Source organism: Lynx rufus, unplaced genomic scaffold, assembly GCF_022079265.1.
Source record: "Lynx rufus isolate CCGP_SWC_20201006 ecotype Redwood Valley unplaced genomic scaffold, mLynRuf1.p SCAF_25, whole genome shotgun sequence".
Taxonomy (NCBI): domain Eukaryota; kingdom Metazoa; phylum Chordata; class Mammalia; order Carnivora; family Felidae; genus Lynx; species Lynx rufus.
Window position 1 is genome coordinate 12,003,248 of NW_025814840.1, and position 20,401 is coordinate 12,023,648.

Below are 20,401 nucleotides of genomic sequence, written 5' to 3' on the forward strand. Positions count from 1 at the left end.
TCGTATGAATATACCACATACTGTTTACCTATTCATTCATTCATGGACCCTTGGATTGTTTCCACCTTTTAGCCGTTGTGAATAATGCTACAATGAACATTGGCATACGAGGATTTGCTCCAGCCCCTGCTTTCAATCCTTTGTGTATAAACTTAGGACCTGGAATTGCCGGATCATTTGGTAAGTCTACGTATTGCTTCTTGAGGAACTGCTCAGCTATTTTCTGTAGTGACTGTAGTGTTTTACATTCCGACCAGCAACGTGCAAGGGTTCCAATTTCTCTGCATCTTTGCCAACACTTGTCACTTTTTTCATTTTACTGATAAAAGGTATCTCAATAGGAATGACATGATATCTCTTTGCAGTTTCGATTTGCATTTCCCTAATGACTAGTGATGTCGAGCAACTTTGCTGTGTTTATTGGCCATTGTATATCTTGTTTGGAGGAATATCTGCTTAAATCCTTTGTCTATTTTTGAATGGGGTCGTTTATTTTTTGTTGTTGTATTGGAGTTACTTATGTATTCTAGATATCAACCCCTTTTCAGATACACGATTTGTGAAGATTTTCTTACATTCTGTGGGGTGTCTTTTCACTCTCTTGATGGTGTCCCTTGAGGCACAAAAGCCCTTAGTTTCGTTGAAGTCCAATTCATCTATTTTTTCATTTTGTGAACTGTGCTCTTGGTGTCATACCCACTAAATCATTGCTAAATCTAATGTCATAAACATTTCCCACTACGTTCCCTATGTTTTCTTCCAAGATTTTTGTAGTTGTAGTTAAGATTAGGTCTCTCATTCGTTTTGAGTTAATGTTTGCATATGGTGTAACATAAGGGTCCAAATTTATTTTTTGCACGTGGAATCCAAATTTTCCCACCACCATTTGTTGAAAAGACTGTTCTTTCCCTATTGAATGGTCTTGGCACCCTTGTCAAAAATCAATTGACCATACATGTCAGGGCTTATTCTTGGGTTCTGTAGTTTATTCCATTGGCCTATATGTCTCTCCTTCTGCCAGTACCACACTGTTTAGCTTTGCAGTAAGTTTTGAAATAAAGAAGTGTGAATCTTTCAACTTTGTTCTTTTTTTCTTCAGATAGTTTGGCTATTTGAGATTCCTTGAGATCTCATATGAATTTTAGGGTGAGTTTTTCTGTTTCTGTAAAAATGCCACTGGGATTTTAATACAGATTGCATTGAATCTGTACATTGCTTTGGGGAATATTGACATTTAACAATATTCCAGTTCACGGATGTGGGGTATCTTTCCATTTATTTAGGTCTTCTTCAACTCACGGAAACGTCTTGTAGTTTTCAGTGTGCAAGTCTTTTACCTCCTTGATTCAGTCTATGCCCAAGTATTTTGTTCTGCTTAATGCTATCGTAAATGAAATCATTTCACTAGTTCCTTGTTAGACCGTTCACCGCAAATGTATAGAAATACAACTGATTTGGGAGTGTTGATTTTATATTTGCATCCTCACTGTATTCATTTATTGGATCTAAATTTTTTGTGTGTGAATTCTTTAGGGTTTGCTATACATAAGATCGTATCATCTATGAATGGAGACCCTTTTACTTTCTTTCCAGTTTAGATGTCTTTTACTTGTTATTCTTGCCTAGTTGCTCTGGCTAGAATTTCCAGTACTCTGTTGAATAGGAGTGGCGAAAGCAGGTATCTTTGCCTTGTTCCTGATCTTGGAGAAAAAGCTTTCAGCCTTTCACCATTGAATGTGATGTTAGCTGTGAGGTTTTTTTGTACTTCTGTATTTCGTGTGGTCTTTATCATCTTGAGGGAGTACCTACTTTTTATCGAGCATTTTTATCATGGAAGGGTGTTGAATGTTACCATATTTTTTCTTTTTCTTTTAATTTTTTTAAGTTTATGCATTTTGAGAGAGAGAGCATGTAAGCGGAATAGGGACAGAGAGAGAGGGGAGAGAGAATCCTAAGCAGGCTCTTCATTATCAGCACAGAGCCTGATGTGGGGCTCAAACTCAGGAACCATGATATCATGACCTGAGCTGAAATCAGGAGCCGGACGCTCAACTGACTGAGCCATCCAGGCACCACCCCTATGGTATTCTCTTTCTGTATCAATTCAGATGATCATGTTTTGTTTTATTTTGTTTTCCCTTCATTGTGCTTCATTATGTCATGTTAGATAAAAAAGATAAAACTAGGCAGGGACCCTAAACTGAGTGGTTTCGAGTTAGGATTGGAAGGCTCAGCTGAGGTGTCTCTGTTCTTCTGCCTCTGCCTTAGGCCAGGCCCTTGTCTTACACTTGGACTCTTAACAACAGCCTTTTCAAAATAGTCCTTATTTTACTGTCAGCGGATCTTGGAATGATTGTCTTTGAAGAACTTGCAGTCTGCTGGGAATAAAGAATTTCTTTAAAAAAAAATTTTTTTTTTAATGTTTATTTTATTTTTGAGAGAGAGAGAGCACAAACAAGGGAAGGGCAGAGAAAGAGGGGGACAGAGGATCCAAAGCAGGCTCCGTGCTGAGAACAGAGAGCCTGATGCGGGGCTCGAACCCATGAACCGTGAGATCATGACCTGAGCCCAAGTCGGGCGCTTAACCGACGGAGCCACCCAGGTGCCCCGGGAATAAAGAATTTCTAATTCAGTTGATCTCATTGGATACTGGGCTTTTAATGAAAGATTTGGTTTGTCCCTTGTCTGCAGACTATAATAACCTGTTTCATTTCTAACCTTATCATAATATTGAATGAGTACATATGTTAGGACATAAATATAAATCTTAAATGTAAATTCAGTGTTTTACGTTTAAATCCGGAGTCTTCAGGGCTTTCGTACATCTGAAGCAAACAAATAGTCTGCTTCTTATATGTTTATTGCTTAAATAAATACTCCAGCAGGCTGGGGATTCATTTGGTTTTGCAAATTTTATGCATATTTCCATTTAGTATCTTATTTTCTCCTGAACCATTCGGGATGGAACATTTCATGTATAGAACAGAATTGGGTTGATTCAGACACCCAGCCCCTAAGGGGAAGAGTGTCGATTTTTGATATATTGAAGAATGGCTCCTACAGTCTACACCGTGGAAGGAAATGGAATGTGGCCTATGCGTGGTATTAGAATAAGACTTAGAATTGCCTACCTTCAAAATGCATCTCAGGGTAACAGGTAAGAACAGTTCTGGAAGTCCCAACTCTGCTAGCTGGGTGATCATAGTCACTTAGCCAAGGTGGTCTCAGTTTTCTGTAGAATGGGGATCATAGTGAATTCAAGGGGAATGCTGTGAGGAGCTGTGATCATGGCTATCACATTTCTTCTCTGAGCCTCATTTCTATGAAAGGAAGGAATCTGGATGAGATTATCGCTGGGCCATAAGTTCCTGAAATCCTGTTTATACGTTTAAGTCGGTATTTCCCAAAATATGTTTCTCAGGCGGGAATGTGATAGGACATTCCTTACTTTTTTAATTTTTAAAAATTTTTATTTATTCTTGAGAGAGAGAGAGAGAGCATGAGTGGAGGAGGGACAGAGAGAGAGAGACACACACACACAGAATCTGAAGCAGGCTCCAGGCTCTGAGCTGTCAGCACAGAGCCGAACGTGGGGCTCGAACCCATGAACTGTGAGATCGTGACCTGAGCTGAAGTTGTACACTTAACTGAGCCACCCAGGCGCCCCAGGAGATCCTATATTTTAATAGTTATGCCAGACAAGGTAGAGTTGACAACAGGGCCGGCACAGCTAAGGGGATATGCCTGCGGCCTGCAGTCAGGTTTGCTCGGCCTCACAAACCCCAGCTGCATCTCAAGACGCTACCCCACAGCTTTCCGTGATTATCAAAAGTAAGTGAGGCGATGAACGACTAGTTTTATAACCATCTGGGGGCCGTGGGATATAGGAAGAAGAGGCAATACAAGTTTAATTCCATAGCAACAACTTGGTGCACACAGAACTGCCCATTGGGAGGTTAGGGCATGTAGACTCATTCAGCACGTGAGCTTCTGGAGGAATCCTAGAACAGACCCCTCAGCTGGAAGGGGGAGAGAGCTGAGTCTGGTACTGCTGTGTGGACCCCAGACCCTGGAGGCCCACCGCAGTATAAGGAGGGAACAGGCATTAGCCTTAACACCCTGTGGTTGATTTCTTGGGCTCAGAAGCACTGCAGTAGCAAGAGGGCATCAGGAGTGGCCAGCGAAGTTGTACATGGTTTGACATCCCCATATAACCAGCATCCCAAACGCTGTGGTGATCAGGGACCAGAAACATTAAATGGCAAGGCGGGGGGCAAGGCTGAGCAGGAGCCTTTCCCCCCTGATGCCATCTGTGAATCTTCTTGTAAGAAAGTGATGTCATAATGGAAGGTCCAGGTGGAAGGTAAGACATTTAACACGCTTCTCCTTCAAGAGCCATATCACGTGGTCTCTGTTGATCAAACAATGTTCTCAAAAGAGGACAGAAATTATTTTAAAGAGAAGAAATGGATGAGTGGGGACAGGAAGAAGACAAAGAACCTTACCCCCAGAGATAGAAGTATTCTGTGTCGGCAAAACTGCTGACATTCACTCTGATGGCAAAGAGTCAGAGGGGTGCTGAATGGTGAAACTGTATATAAAACAGAGGACTAAAGCATATGAAAACAAAGAATGTCTGAAAATTGTGCTTCAAATTAAATTATATGCAGTGGTTGCAAATGAATGAATGAATGGATTGGATGGATGAATAGATGTGTTGAGTTTGGTACAAAATGTCACTATCTTCGATTATGAAACGTCTATAAAAATGAGTTGACAGGAAAAAAAAGTAGAAGTGTTTAGGACAATCTAAAATACCATAATATGAAAAATATTAGTAAGTATATTAATACAGTATATGTATGTATACTATTATAGTATATATATAGCTATATTTAACACAGGTGTGCAACCAGGTCAGGAAGCTGTCAAAGTTCATGATGTTATTGGGGCATCTGGGTGGCTCAGTCAGTTGAGCATGTGACTTGAGCTCAGGTCATGATCTCCTGGTTTGTGAGTTGGAGCCCCACATTGGGCTTGCTGTTGTCAGCCCAAAGCCCACTTCCCATCCTCTCTCCCCCTCTCTTTGCCCCTCCCCTGCTTGTGCTCTCCCCAATAAATATTTTTTTAAAAGTTCATAATGTTATTATTTGGGGTAAGGCTAGGCTGCTAAAACAGAGACACTAAATATAGTGGCTTAAAGCATATACACAGTTGACCCTTGAACAACGTGGCGGTTAAGAGTGCCAACCCCCCTCGCAGCTAAGAGTCCACATATAACTTTTGATTCCCTGCAAACTTAACTACTAGTAGCTAACTGCTGACTGGAATTTTACTGATAACTGTCTATTAACACGTATTTGTATGTTACATGCATTATATACTGTATTCTTACAATAAAGTAAGTCAGAGAAAATAAGGTGTTATTAAGAAAATCATAAGGAAAATACATTTCTAGTTCTGCTCAGTTCTGCTCATATATATATATATAAATATATATAAATATATATATGTATAAACACCTTGCATGTAAATGTATCCACGCAGTTCAAACCTGTATGTTCAAGGGTCAACTATCCAAGTGTCTCCTTCCATGGCAGTCTTGAGGTGAGGAGCCCATGTCACAGGCACAGATCTGTCAAACAAGGACCCAGATGTCTTCTAAGCTGTGGCTGTTCCACCCCTCGGACTTAACAACTGACTGTTGGTAATGCCTGCTGTCTCTTTCCTCAGGGCTCCTTGTTCAGTCCATTACACTCAGGAAGTGTTGGGGGAACTCGTTTAACACACCTTTGCCAATCATCTTTTGTAAAAAATGCGTTTCTATTACTACGTGCTTTAATTATATTTTCACCAAAACACTGGAGCTGCAGATTTAGATAATTTAAAAAATGGAAAATGTCTCCCATGCAACCTAATTACCAAAATCACGCTAAACAGTTAACTCAATGAGTCTTCCTTTCTGTCATTAAAAAAAAAAATGTGACTTTATTTTTCAATTCAAGTAAACTGTTAACATATTTTGAGGAATAGAATAAAAACTACCGAGAGATAAATGATGCAACAAATCTTGTAAAAGCAGTTAAGTCAAGATTAAAATGCTGTTGTAGAACAGCAATGTAGTAGAACATTTTCATTCTGTAAATTTTTCTCATTTACTTATGCAATATAATATGCAGCTACAGTCTTAAGTTATTCATAAAGCAGAGGGGATGCTAAAAGGAATGTTACTCCTTTGGCACACGTGTGCGCATATGTATACCGAACTCTGGTGTTTGGAAATAAACACAAATCATGTCTAAAATTAAGTAATTCCATTAATTTTGTTAGACACACTGATCAAACTTTTTCAAAGTGATTAATGAGAGTAAATATAGACTGGTAAAAGTCAATTGGTCTCATATCTAGTATAAATTGGATTTTTTTTCTAACATGAAATAGTATATATTAAATATTTCATGAGATGAATTAAGTTCAGGACTGTAACTGGAATATTTTAGATGCCTGGATAAATATATCTTAAATACCTTCTTGTGTCATGCATACCAAATCTCAAAGAAGTCACGTAAAAATTTACCACAGATTTTGTCTGGTGACAATATGAAAAGTCAGAAAGCTCTCCTGTACCAACCTGTGCTGCTTTGGTTGTTGGGTGGTGTTTTTCTAAACCAGCGAGCTCATTCTAAGGATTGGTCTAGAGAGTAGCTGAAAAGAGTTGCTTATGTTTTAAATACAGGACCCCAAAAAGTGCCATTTAGATGGTTAATCTTTCTTACTGATGCTCTGATTTTCCATCTCCAGTCTCCCTCATGAGTAATTCATTCTTTTGGCAATAACTGAGGAGTGGAAAAGGGAGGTAAGTGAAAATCGGCGTTACCGGTACTGCCCATACTTTATGATACACGTATCTGATTTCAGAAAGTCCCCACAAGGGCCAGCGTGTTCTATGCCTGAAGCCCCAGTTCACCTTCAGCAGAGCAATGACTAAGACAAGAAAAGGTAAAAGCTTTACAGCTGGGAGTATGGCAACTTGACTAAGCACACCGAAATAATGGTTCAAATGATCCCGTTGTTTGGAGCCCTGGAGATTTTCACACCTTAGGTCGGTGCACCTTAGATTTCGAATAGGTGAGGGGTGTGCTTTCCTCTTGAGAAGTGGGAGAAGGAGAGTTCTACAAGCAAAAGTGACAAAGGAGACCCTGTGATGTCAGGAAAGAGGACATCTGGGAAGCTGAAGATCCAGAAATGCATTAAAGGCGCCACGTCCACGAAGTACTTGGACATCTTCGCACGCACAGGGACTTGTGCTGGAAGGCTGCTACTCGAAGTCACTGATCAGTTTGAGTTCTTTCCTGCCCCTCTCCGGCCTGATTAGTTCCACCTTTTCTCATTCCTGTGCATGCTATTCCACAACACGGAAACTCACAAAACCATGCAACACTGTTCATTCGGTGCTTACTACCTGCCCTGTGCCGGGTCCTGTGCTAAAGGTTGCACGGGAAGACAAGTCCCTGCCCTTCGGTGACCTCAGCACAGCACCACCCCAGGGCACTATGTGACAGACTCAAAGCCGGAGCAGGAATAAGCTGCTCCGGATGTAGAGGAGATTAAGGCTGTGAAGACTGGGCTAGCCTAGGGAACACCTCACAAAGGAGGAGAGAGACCCAGAAGGATGATTGGATTTGCCCCACCTGGAGAAGGGCAAAGACCCTCCCCAACCTCTGAGACACTTGACCCAATTGTTAGAATCGTTGAGGTTTTGGAAATAACACCGCTCAGGGATGGGTGGGTATGAGGTGCCTGTGGGAACAGTGGCCAGAGGGAAGGCTGGTTCCCTACGGGCACTCGCGGGCATTAACGCATCGATTTCCCTGTATTTGTTTGCCTATCCCATTGGCGACCATCACCCGAGCAGAGCACAGAGCCCTGAGGCACAGAGAAAGCAGTGGTTCTCAGCCTCAAGCGTACGTACGTTAGATGGATCGAGGGGAAACAGTGGTACAGAGGACTGGATTCTCCCACCTCCACCGCTATCAGAACTCTGATCTGGGCGGCCTAGGGTGGGATCTGGCATCAGTTATTTTTAAATGTTTATTTTTTTTTATTTTTTTTTAAGTTTATTTTTGAGACAGAGAGAGACGGAGCATGAACGGGGGAGGGGCAGAGAGAGAGGGAGACACAGAATCGGAAGCAGGCTCCAGGCTCTGGGCCATCATCAGCCCAGAGCCCGACGCGGGGCTCGAACTCACGGACCGCGAGATCGTGACCTGAGCTGAAGTCGGACGCTTAACCGACTGAGCCACCCAGGTGCGCCCCGGCATCAGTTATTTTAAAAAAGCATCCTTGGTGAACCTCACATACATCTGGAGCGGAGACACAGGAGTGGGACATGTTGAGGAAAAAAACAGGTCAGGGGAAGGAAATGTCCCCAGCAATGCTGCATGGACAGGACCTTTGAATTTTAAGGCAGCACAAGGGCTCTGAGCACCAGGAAGGGGCCTGGAGCAGACGGTACGCCCCTGAGCGGGGAGGTAATTTTGATGAGGGCTGGCATGCTTGGTTTTGGCCACTGGGCACCCAGGTGATTTTGAAATTAGACACTTAAATGCTGACCATAATCCCATTTCGTTGTTCATACCAAGTATTCAAAAAGTCTCTTTCTCTTAACAACTACTGTTTCTATAGCAAATCCTTCTCCATCTCTGGTAGCTCGTCATGTAAGGACGCACCGTGACTTTTTATCGGTGTATTTGCCACTGCGGTTTCCTGGCCATGAAAAAGGATTTGCAACGTGTACCTTGGTGGACCCCCAGGCATTTCTTCTCCTCCTATGTTTATCAGTGGGGATGTCTGCACTGCTGTAGGGGTAACTTCAGAAAGACTTTAAGGCCCTGGGGAATCCTTGGCCAGAGATCCCAACGGACAAATCACAACCGCCTCCAGCTCCCGGTTTGAAATGAATGATGGTCTGTCAGTTTCTTAAGTATTGAGTTGTTAATAAATGTAAAGGGAAATAAAACCTGTCTCCTTCGATGCTGATTCTGTATAGAACATGAAAATGCCCCACACAGGACAGTATCATCACTGCACAGGCCCCTGGGTATTAAAAAGAAAGCTCAAGGACACAGTGTCTTCCTGTCAAATAATCCAGGGAAACTATGGGTGAACTTTTGTCAGCTTGTTGACAACTGGCAACTTCGCCTTAAAGTTCAAGTCTCTAACTTTGTATCATTTAGATTCGTGTCCTTTCACTTAAGGGCTGTAGGGAGGTCATCTCCAGCGTATTTCATGAACCTACATGGGTCAGGTACACAGCAGGAGAGAATCCCAAGCCAAATGTATCCATCTAAAACGAAGTCATTGCCAGGCACTTCTAGGTCAGCAACCAGACCGTGCCGGAGTTTGGCCATTTATATTTGTCCTACTGTTTACCTTTCCACTAAGAGCTTCTTTAATTTTTTAGACTTTTTAATTCTAACAATCCTTTCCTTTACCCCTAATCCAGTGGTTTTCAATTAAGCGTTATGAGAATCCTCCAAGGAGCTTTTAAAAACATAAGGATGTCCAGGTCTTAACCTGGACCTTCTTGAAACTCTGGGGTGAAAGCTGGATATGCACACATTTTAAAAATACCTATTAGCTTTCTGAAAGTGAGCTCCTAGGTAAAAACTCCTTCCTAATCCATTTAGTTTCCTGGTCCACTCATCTCTAACTGGGTCAACCTTAAATTCCTCATCTCAAATTCACCCTCTACCCAAAAAGCCCATCTCTGACTCTTCAAGGCAGACAAATACGAACTCAAACAAGAGTTTTAAAATATGATGGAGATTTTAAGTGATGAAGTTTGTGGTCAACCAAAGAAACGGGTTATTGTTTGGAGTGATAAAAAAACAGGAATTCTTTTCTTTTCCTTTTCCAAATGAAGTTTAATTGATAATTCAGCTTCAGGAATAAAAATAACTTCTGAAATGAAGAGTATAAATATGTTTAGTGAGTGTTTTTCAGAGTTTATTTTCTTTCTTTCTTTGCATACAGTGCTGATCCATTCTCTTGCCTGAATGTTATAAAGAAATTAAAATTTTAGGTAGATGAGCTACCTATTCCCATCCTGAAACACCACAAATCCCCTAGTAGCCTCGAAGGCAAAACGCCTCCCCAGTTTTTCCGTAATGTTTATGGCTGGAATATAGCACCTGGTTGAAATAAAATAGGGACTCAGAGTTCACTTAAACATGACCCCAAAGGTGTCTGGGATTAAACTCATGGACTCAGATATTTCAGGAATTTGCAAACTACCAGCTACCTACGAAAACGAAGCCCATCCAATTAAATTTACAAAGGCTGAAGGTTCTAAATGGGCCAATGCCGTAAAAGTGTTAAGTTACCAGACAGTTATGAATGGAAAATACCATGTTTCTGTTGATGGAAGTCTATAAAAAATCTGAGGAAACAGACTGTAGGTAATGAGCACATTACTGCTTTTCTAGTAACACTTTAACTGCTGTTTGCAACTGTTGTTGCTTGTTTATAATTCATTTCCTGATCGTTGAGGACCGAGATACAAAAAGAATTCCTGCTTTATTCTCTAGAAGCTATCAACAAGAGGGAAGGAGCAGAGGGGGAGTGACAGCATACCGCAGCGCAAGCAGAAAAATGGATGAACGTTGACAAAACCAAGGCGGTGCTGGGCACACAACGGGGTGTCCTCTGTGAGGAGGCTTCAGATGCAGACAGTGCCAGACTCCCAACCCGTTAGGATGTAACATCTAATCCCGGCGGTGGATGCACACCACGGGCTCACGGAAACACCTGCTGCGCAGAATGCATTTACCCGAAGATATGTAAAGCTTCTGCAATGCAAGAACTTACCTCTGCCCCTGTTCAGAGTTAGGCCTTTCCTACTTTTTCCTAAGAACTCCTTCTTCCCAGGTCGCAAAACCAGAGGCATAAGGCAGTTCGGCCTGGAGAGCTGGAAGGGTTCCAGTCTCTGACCTGTCCCCGGTTATGAACTGCTACCACAGACACTTGTTTAAAAACCGAGCACTTACGGATGGACGACCTGTACTCACAAGCTCTAGAAAAAGCACAGAAACCTGGACTCAATAAATAATCCTTAAAAACTCATTTTATCTAGTGCTTTTTTTTCTTCCTCTCTGGCAATTAAACTGACTCTCGTATTTCCTGAGGAGGTCCCTAGTTTGGACGATTGTAAGGCATTGAGACCCACTAATTGACTACATAATCCTAAATAATGAAGAACTGACTATAATCTCTACTTAAAAAATTTTCAGACTAGAGATCTTTCGAGTAGTTTGTTTTGTTCCCTGGACAGTATTAAATTCAAATATACCTAATCTTTGGATGAGCAGTAAAGTAAAACGCTAATAGCCCAAATATATTCCCCTAGGGATAATCACGTAAACACGTTAAATATGAACAATATTTTTTAAAGTATCAAACGTTTACCTAATTCGTGATTTTGTTCCCCCCCCCCCCCCCGATCTTGAATCCTGGGTTATTTTGTAATTTCCCGTTTTTTACTTTTCTTCTGTCCCAGGGGCCTCCTAATTTCATACTACACAAGTAATTTGCTTTATCAAAGAAAACAAGAAAAACCTGCTATCTCCTTGTGTTTACCTAAAAATCCAGAAATAAAGAAACCTACTTACAAAGCACGCTACCTCATACACTGTAGAAACTTAATCTCCGCCAAGTTACACTGCTGCCAATCACTGAGCTGCAAAGTGTTTCTTTCTCTCTCCTAACTTAATAAAGCTTGTCAAAGGTTCCAAGAAACCAACTGTGACTTCAGCTTTTATTGCGTTCTGATGGGATCAGTGGTTACAGGGCCCCAGCATCACAGATCACTCTCCCCATACAGGGCGGAGGAGAACGCGGTGTAATCCAGGGCGCCGGGCACGCTGCCCGGCCCGGAGTAGGCGGGCATCCTCTTGATGCAGTACTGGGCCTGATCTGGTGGCAGCTCTCGACGGAGCTCTTCTGCCAGGATGTACGGCTGGAAAAAAAACACACAAGTTAAGATCAGTGGCAGAAAACACAGGAATGTCAGTGGCGTTGATACTTACACATCGCCTGCATCTGTTGGATTTAAACAAAGGATCGAAGTCAGGGGGTCTAACAGGGGCGGTAGCAGACAATGGACAGAAGGCTGCGTTTCACTCCTGAGAGTGTATGTGCAAGGTGATTTGTCTTGTGGCCAGCAGGAAATCGTAATACACTTCATAAAGGCAGAGGGAGGACTATCACCAGTATTTCTCAAAATAAGCCATAATGCAAGGGGAAAATACTACAGCCTAAGATTCACACTGGAAAGATAAAGGGACAGTTGGTTTATATCATACACTGATGAGAATATAGGGATGGTTACTTAACGTGATCAACGTTTTCTTTTTTTTAACGTATGTGATTGTGTTTTTAGGAAATGCAGTCATTTTCCTATTCAGTTTATTAAAAAGCTAACTTTGCCACTGGAGAAAACCTCTTTCTAAAGCAAAATAAAATTCACATTAGCAATGGATTTGTTTTTCTTTTCTTTTCTTTTTTTTTGGTAAATGTCAAATGTCCAACAGGAAACAGCATAATTCTAGTAAAACAGACTGGCGGGGGGCAGCTGGGTGGCTCAGTTGGTTAAGTGTCTGACTTCAGCTCAGGTTGTGATCTCACAGTTCGTGAGTTCAAGTCCCGCATCGGGTTCTATGCTGACAGCTTGGAGCCTAGAGCCTGCTTCGGATTCTGTGTGTCCCTCTCTCTCTGCCCCTCCCCTGCTCACACACTCTCTCTCTCTCTCTCAAAAATAAATAAACATTAAAAAAAAATTTTAAAAACCAGACTGGTTGGTGAGAGTCAAAAAAATAAATAGCAAATACACTATAACTTATAGTAGGTTTCTTATGGGGTGGGTGCATTAGATGAGCTTTGCTTTATTACCTCCTCTCCCTCTACCCCCACTCTAATGAGAACAGGATGAATTTTAAAATAAGCATTATTGTTTTTAGGATAGTTTAACTTATCTGATGTTTTAAGGTAATAAGCATGGCCATGCTGATGTTTTAACACCCTAAATTCCTCTTCCCTCTCAGCCAGAACACAGAGGAAAAGAATCATGTCCCACATTGAATTTATACATACTGAGATGTTATTATTTGGGGAATGAGATTCAAAAATCTTGAACATGCAATTAAACTCCTACTTCATTTCTAGCCCACACGTAATGAAAAGCCTGCCAATATTTTAAATGACCGAATGGCTATATTTAACTTTGCTCCCGTGGTTGGGCACAAAGTTGAGGTCACTGATCCTTAAGAAAAGGTTCCCGGGGGCGCCTGGGTGGCGCAGTCGGTTAAGCGTCCGACTTCAGCCAGGTCACGATCTCGCGGTCTGGGAGTTCGAGCCCCGCGTCAGGCTCTGGGCTGATGGCTCAGAGCCTGGAGCCTGTTTCCGGTTCTGTGTCTCCCTCTCTCTCTGCCCCTCCCCCGTTCATGCTCTGTCTCTCTCTGTCCCAAAAATAAATAAACGTTGAAAAAAAAAAAAAAAAAAAAAAAGAAAAGGTTCCCGGTTCCACGGTATCTGATTTGTGGGGCATCTACTGACCCAGAATGTGAAATGGCATTTAACCAGTGAAGCACAGAAAAAAACTCTACAGAATATGCACTTGGTTCCTTCTGTCAAATTCACGGTGAGGCCCACACAAAGTGCCAGGAACAGAATGTCTGTATTTTCTCTGTTCTGTGTTTGACATCGTTAGGTTTACTTGCTGCTTTTTGATTTCAATGCTGATGTGATACAAAATATCAAAATGGTTTTTACTTGGCAACGCTGTTTCTTGTTTTACCAGATCAATGCACGGACTACCACAAAAGCAGAAGGAAATCTGTTACTGCAGACCTTATCAGAAGCCAGGATCCGGAAGGAGGCAATGACCTGCTCGGCCGTGTCCGTGTCCGCCGTCTCTCTAGTCATGAAGTCGATGAAGGACTGGAAGGTGACGGTGCCCTGTCCATTGGGATCCACCAGGGTCATGATGCGGGCAAATTCAGCTTCGCCCTGAGGCAAGGTTGCAAAGAAACATGTAATTCAACGGGACACAACCCTCGATGAGGCCTTTTTACCTCCCGACATGCAAATTCCTTAGCGTCTGAAAATTTAAATAGCGACTTAAGTTTATTGCCATGAAATGATGTTACAAGTTGCTGTAGCATCAAGCCAGAAGCTGCTGAAGGTCAGAATTCCTTCCTCCCTCTGACCCATGTAGCCTTCAGGCCTTAACATATTTCCAGAAGAGGAATTCAGAGAGAAAGAGAGATGGGCCTTTTCTCGGACTCCAATCAATCAACAAGAGTAACGTTGCTAAATGGAAGGCAGTTCAGAACGTGGCTCTCACGATTTTTATTTTAAGGGTCTGAGAAGAACCAAAGTAGCTCATGTTCAAAATCCACATTGACGGGTAATAGAGAAGCCGGGGTATACTGTAAATGTAAGATTTTCTTAGCTGATTTATTACTAAAAAAGTTTTTACCTTCTAAGATATTAGTGGGAAAAGCACTTTGAAAATCATCAGGCTACTAAATACCATTCAAGTGTATACACTTTATAAAGGATAAACTGTACAGTATATGAATTACATCTCAACATGTTAAATCATCAGAAGGGGTGCCTGGGTGGCTCAGTCGGTTAAGCATCTGACTCTTGATTTCAGCTCAGGTCTCCATCTCACCTCCTTCTAACGGTTCATGAGATCCAGCCCCGTGCTGGGCTCTGTGTTGACAGTGTGGAGCCTGCCTGGGATTCCCCATCTCCCTCTCTCTCTGCCCCTCCCCTGCTCATGCTCTCCTTCAACTCCTCCCCCCCACCTCAAATAAATAAACTTAAAAAAAAAAAAAAACTTTAAAGAATAAAAAAAAAAATCATCAGAAAACTTCATGTTCTCTTCTTTTATTAGAAAATAAAAATCTGACCAATTCCTGAATAAACACACATATTCTGGCTCTGTGAAATTCTTTCTATACAGCAGCAGGCAAGCCTTCAAAAATATCCTATATGGGGCACCTGGGTGGCGCAGTCGGTTAAGCGTCCGACTTCAGCCAGGTCACGATCTCGCGGTCCGTGAGTTCGAGCCCCGCATGGGGCTCTGGGCTGACCGCTCAGAGCCTGGAGCCTGCTTCCGATTCTGTGTCTCCCTCTCTCTCTGCCCCTCCCCCGTTCATGCTCTGTCTCTCTCTGTCCCAAAAATAAATAAACGTTGAAAAAAAAAAAATATCCTATATGATGAACGTGCACTGATCCCAAGTGTGCCATCATGATTTAAGTGAGTCACCTCCTAGAAGTCCGAAGTCAATAAAATATCAAATCTTAGCAAAATTTTCACTTCTGTCTTACCAAATCATAACCCATGGAAATCAAGCAGGCTCGGAAATCTTCGTGATCCATCAGGCCATTCTTCCTCTGCCAACAAAGAAAATGAACAGAGAAGCTGAACGTTAGGGACAAATCAAATAAGAATCCAGTAAGGGAAGGGCCATGTTGAGGCCTGCCGAAGAGACTGTAAAGGTCACTCTATTTATCAGGGGATGGGGCTAACACGGGAATGTTACAAAATAGTTTCTTAAAAAGGAAAAAGGAGGGCGATGCCTGGGTGGCTCAGTTGGCGGAGTGCCTGACTGCGGCCCAGGTCATGATCTCCCGGTTCGGGGAGTTTGAGCCCCGTGTCGGGCTCTCTCTGGTCAGCCCGCTTCGGATCCTCTGTCCCTCTCTCTCTCTGTCCCCCCCGCCTCCCGCCCCTGCTCATTCTCTCTCAAAATAAACTTACAAAAAAAAAAAAAAAAGGAAAAAAGAGGAAAGGGGGATAACCACCAGACAAAAATTAAAGGAGATTACACATGCAAGAAAGCAGCAGGAAAAAAACCACCTAGTGCCAAGAGAACGGCCCGGTCAGGAACTAACTACTGCCACCTACTGATGACAGATCACTAGTGGTCCAGAGAAATTATCACGCTCTCATGGCCCCAGGAGGTCCTCTCTGTGAAGCTCCCGGAAGACACCAGCATTCCTAGGACTCCCGCAATGGCACAGCGACCCCCACATCACTCTCTGGCTCTCGGGCCAGGATGGAGCGGCCCTCCCACGCATCAGACAGCCATGCTCAGAAATGCAGTGGGCGTCTGCCCAGAGCAGCGTGCAAGAAGGCCCAAGGGGACGACGGCTGTCACAGCCGAGGAAAGGCCGGGTCAGGACAAACAGTGCCCTCAACTCTACAGATACCCAGGTGTCCCCACAAAGCCCTGGGTGTGAGAGGAAGTGCGTGCCGTGCTGAAGATTTTCTTGCAAGTATTGAGGAGACAGCTAAGGCTCAGCATCAGTATGAACTTAAAAATAAGAAAACACCTTTAAGGTTATTTTTTGATATTTTCACTTGCCCATGAAATGGCCCGTCCCAGAAGCGAATGGCAAGTCCTGTTTTCCTGTGAATGGAAACTGCACGTGTCTGTTCTCATGCCTGTGCCTGGGGCTCAGTCACTGACCTGCCCTCCTGGGGACATCCGCTAGTGCAATGCTTTCCTACCTCACTGACACTTATTTCAGGCTGACTTTCCTTAGTTCTCTTTCTCTGGTTCCTCTGCCTCCTTCACACACAGTTAATTCCCCACAGTCTGGGCCCTTCCCTCTTCCTGCTCTCCAGGCTGTCCTGCCACAAACACCAGCACGTGGGGACCCCTGCAGGGCTCAGCCCTGAACCCTAACTGGGTTGCCAGCTGGCCGGGGCACCTCTTCATAGAATGCTCACTCCACTTGCACGGCACTCCTGTTCTCATGCCCTCAAGGCTTGGAATATCCATGTTATTTGTTTTTTTTGTTTGTTTTTTTTTTTTAATTTTTTTTTTCAACGTTTATTTATTTTTGGGACAGAGAGAGACAGAGCATGAACGGAGGAGGGGCAGAGAGAGAGGGAGACACAGAATCGGAAACAGGCTCCAGGCTCTGGGCCGTCAGCCCAGAGCCCGACGCGGGGCTCGAACTCACGGACCGCGAGATCGGGACCTGGCTGAAGTCGGACGCTTAGCCGACTGCGCCACCCAGGCGCCCCTATCCATGTTATTTGTAATCTCTCTCTCTCCTCTGCCCCCCAATCCTGTGGTTACGTTCTCCCCGATTTCTGTCTCAGCGAATCTCAGCTCTGCCCTCTTGTCCTCACTTGTACCTCTGCTATGCCCCTGCCCAGGAACTCCCGTTCCTCTGCTCTCCCTTCTCCAAGAGCCTCCGGTCTGTGCCTCCACTCCCCGCCCCCTACCATCCAGTCCAGTCCATCGGAGCCACTGCAGCCAGGCACGTTTTTCTGAAGCACAGCCACGATCAGGTTCCGTCTGTGCTCTGAAAGCCCAGCAAGAATTCCCTCAGGGCACGTCCGCTGGGTCCTCTGCCATTCCTAACCCTTACTATTCAATGAGAGGACGCAGCAAAGTGGGTCCACATTCCTGACACCTCTCCCCACCAAGTTCAAGCAAACGTCGTTCCCCCCAGGACATACACTTCTTAACATTTACACGAACTTTTGAACTTGGCAGGTCCTGGGGCGCCTGTGTGGCTCAGTCGGTTAGGTGTCCGACTTCAGCTTGGGTCACGATCTCACCGTTTGGGAGTTCCAGCTCTGCGACGGGCTGTGTGCTGACAGCTCAGAGCCTGGAGCCTCTCTCTCTCTCTCTGCCCCTTCCCTGCTCATGCTGTCTGTCTCTCTCTCTCTCTCTCTCTCTCTCTCTCTCAAAAACAAATAAACCTTAAAAGAAAAAAAAAACTTGGCACACCCTGTGTTGCCCTCCTTTGGACTTTAGTTGCAAAAGACAATCTCGTTATCTTGGATTCAAATAAATGTGCTTTTTCCTGTGAGGTGGCCCCAGTGAGGGAGAGAGGTCCTCCAAGGAGCCCGGCTGGGTTTGTGCGGGGACAGCGATCCCTGACATGCACTTGAATGTATGGATCGGGTCAGCAGTGGAACATGTTCCTACGCAATAAAGCAGCGCTCACAACATGCTAACTTCTGTACTCATCTCTGTATTTCACTCTTCATTATGCCTCAGGCCCCGATCACAGGTCTACAGTCTGAACTCTTTGACAGGGGCATAGCCCAGAGGCATTTTTAAGAACCATCTACTGAAAACTGTAAAGCATACACAGAGTCCTGTTCGGAGTACTGGGATATCCTTTTTTGCGGGATTTTTACCAAACGAAATGTGGCCTTAGAAGTCTCTTTTAGCCATTACGATAAGCAAACTGGGAATTTTCTTTTTTTTTTTTTTTTTAATTTTTTTTAACGTTTATTTATTTTTGAGACAGAGAGAGACAGAGCATGAATGGGGGAGGGTCAGAGAGAGGGAGACACAGAATCTGAAACAGGCTCCAGGCTCTGAGCTGTCAGCACAGAGCCCGACACGGGGCTCGAACTCACAGATCGTGAGATCATGACCTGAGCCGAAGTCGGCCGCTTAACCGACTGAGCCACCCAGGCGCCCCCAAACTGGGAATTTTCTTATAAAGACTTGGTTTTAGGGGCGCCTGGGTGGCTCAGTCAGCTAAGCGTCAGACTTTTCACTCAAGTCATGATCTCACAGTTCGTGGGTTCCAGCCACTGTCAATGTCCATGCTGACAGCACAGAGCCTGCTTGGGATCCTCTCTCTCTCCTTCTCTCTCTGTCCCGTCCCCACATGCATTCACTCTCTTTCTCCCTCTCTCTGTTCCTCCCTGACCCACACTTTCTCTCCCTAAATAAATGGATAAACCTTAAAAAATTATAATTGGTTTTACTCGCTATTATTCAAATAAAATAGCAGGTAATATTTTAGAAACAGCACTTAACTTTTTATATGCCTGTACCATGCAAATGATCATCATTCTGTTGGTGCATTTTCCTTAAAACATGTCGTGAGTCAGTTTTATTAATTAAAAAAAATTAAAACAAGCAAACAAATTAAGTTTTATGTGTCAAAATGGTAGGTTAAGTTTTCATTAGGCGCTTTATCTAAGTAGTTACTTAGGAAAAGTATCTCAGAATGTTGTCTTTGAGTCTTTAGAAAAGATCTAAGTCCAACAACCACATCTCATCAAGGATACACTTTTACTTGGAACAAATCTAGCTTTGCCATCAACTACAAAGGCATCCGTCAGGTGGTCTGCATAAAGCCACATGTGAACCTTGACTTCAAATCACCTTGAACAACATCAGAGCCTAGCACATCATCTTTGGTGGCTGTTTTCATTTGGCATTAATTATGCGGTTTCCCTGTAATATCTATTGGGCATTAACACTTAAGCTAATAGCACGAATATTATTTCAAATGCACTTTTTAACGTCCCCAGTATTGCTTTTCGAGTAACTACAGGGAGAGGTAGACGTACCCTGTCAAAGTGGTTGAAGGAGGCCCTGAACTCATTCATCTGCTCCTGGGTGATGCCCTTCGCGTCTCTCGTCAGGATCTGGGTCTCCACTTCATTGATGGTTCTGGCGATGGTCGTCAGCAGCACCTCCCACCCAACACGAATGTGCTACCAAAGCAAAAAGGAAATGATCAGCCCTGGGTCTTATCAGCACACCAATCTTGCCTCCTCATTTTCATAGCCGGAGAGCAGACTCAAAGGGAGGTAAGTAGGGCTTACCAAACTTTCATTATTCCATTCTAATTTTTCACTCACTCTTCCTAAGACTCTGTAGTAGGAAGTGCTCAGAAGTGAGAGTGGGGGTTCTAACGGTGGTGACTGGCACTTCGTAAGCAAAACATACAATACAGAGTCTATTTGTCATTATAAATATCTTTCCATTTACCAAATAGCAGGAAGGGCCCTGGATTGCACCTGCTCACTCCAAGGACAGGAAATTGAGCCAAACTGGTAGCAGTGTTGACCATACGTTTTGGCTTTCAAAGCAGTGCACTGGATTCATTGTCATGATGATGATGATGGTGATGGTGGTGATGATGGTGGAAACCAACAATTTTATAGTGCTTGATCTAGTTCACAAAGCTTTTTCACATATAGTGACGGGGAAGGCTTGACTATCCCTAACTTCCACCGTGCAGAACTTCACAGGAACAGACACAGACAACTGTGGGGGGGGGGGAAACACCCCAACAGAAGGTGAGATGGTCACAACTAAAAGCCACAGCGACCCCCGCCTGTGTGGCCGCTGTACCTCCATGGTGTAATTGGTGTGCTTGTTGTCAAAGACCAGGGCCTCCTGGATGAGCTGATGGTCTCCCTCTAGCTTGTCGATGTTGTTCTTGTAGTTGATGATGTTGTGCTCATACTGCTTCAGCTGGTTCATCTGGTCTTCCAGGGCTCCTGTGATCTGGATGGAGCTCCGGGCAATCTCCTGACGGAGGCAAGCGGAGGGAAGAA

At 43.7% G+C, this 20,401-nt stretch overlaps 1 protein-coding gene across 1 annotated transcript in view; it reads right to left on the reverse strand.

The window, feature by feature from the left end:
- Positions 1–11,815: 11,815 nt before the first annotated feature.
- The window catches only part of ACTN2 (actinin alpha 2), a 73,824-nt gene continuing 65,238 nt past the window's right edge, over positions 11,816–20,401 (reverse strand). Inside the window, exons 17-21 of the mRNA XM_047088685.1 lie at positions 20,196–20,375; positions 19,406–19,552; positions 15,397–15,462; positions 13,906–14,064; positions 11,816–12,016 (exon numbers count right to left, since the gene is read on the reverse strand). Of these exons, the coding sequence (XP_046944641.1) occupies positions 11,858–12,016; positions 13,906–14,064; positions 15,397–15,462; positions 19,406–19,552; positions 20,196–20,375 (711 nt within the window). The 3' untranslated portion in view covers positions 11,816–11,857. The remainder of the gene's footprint in view (positions 12,017–13,905; positions 14,065–15,396; positions 15,463–19,405; positions 19,553–20,195; positions 20,376–20,401) is intronic.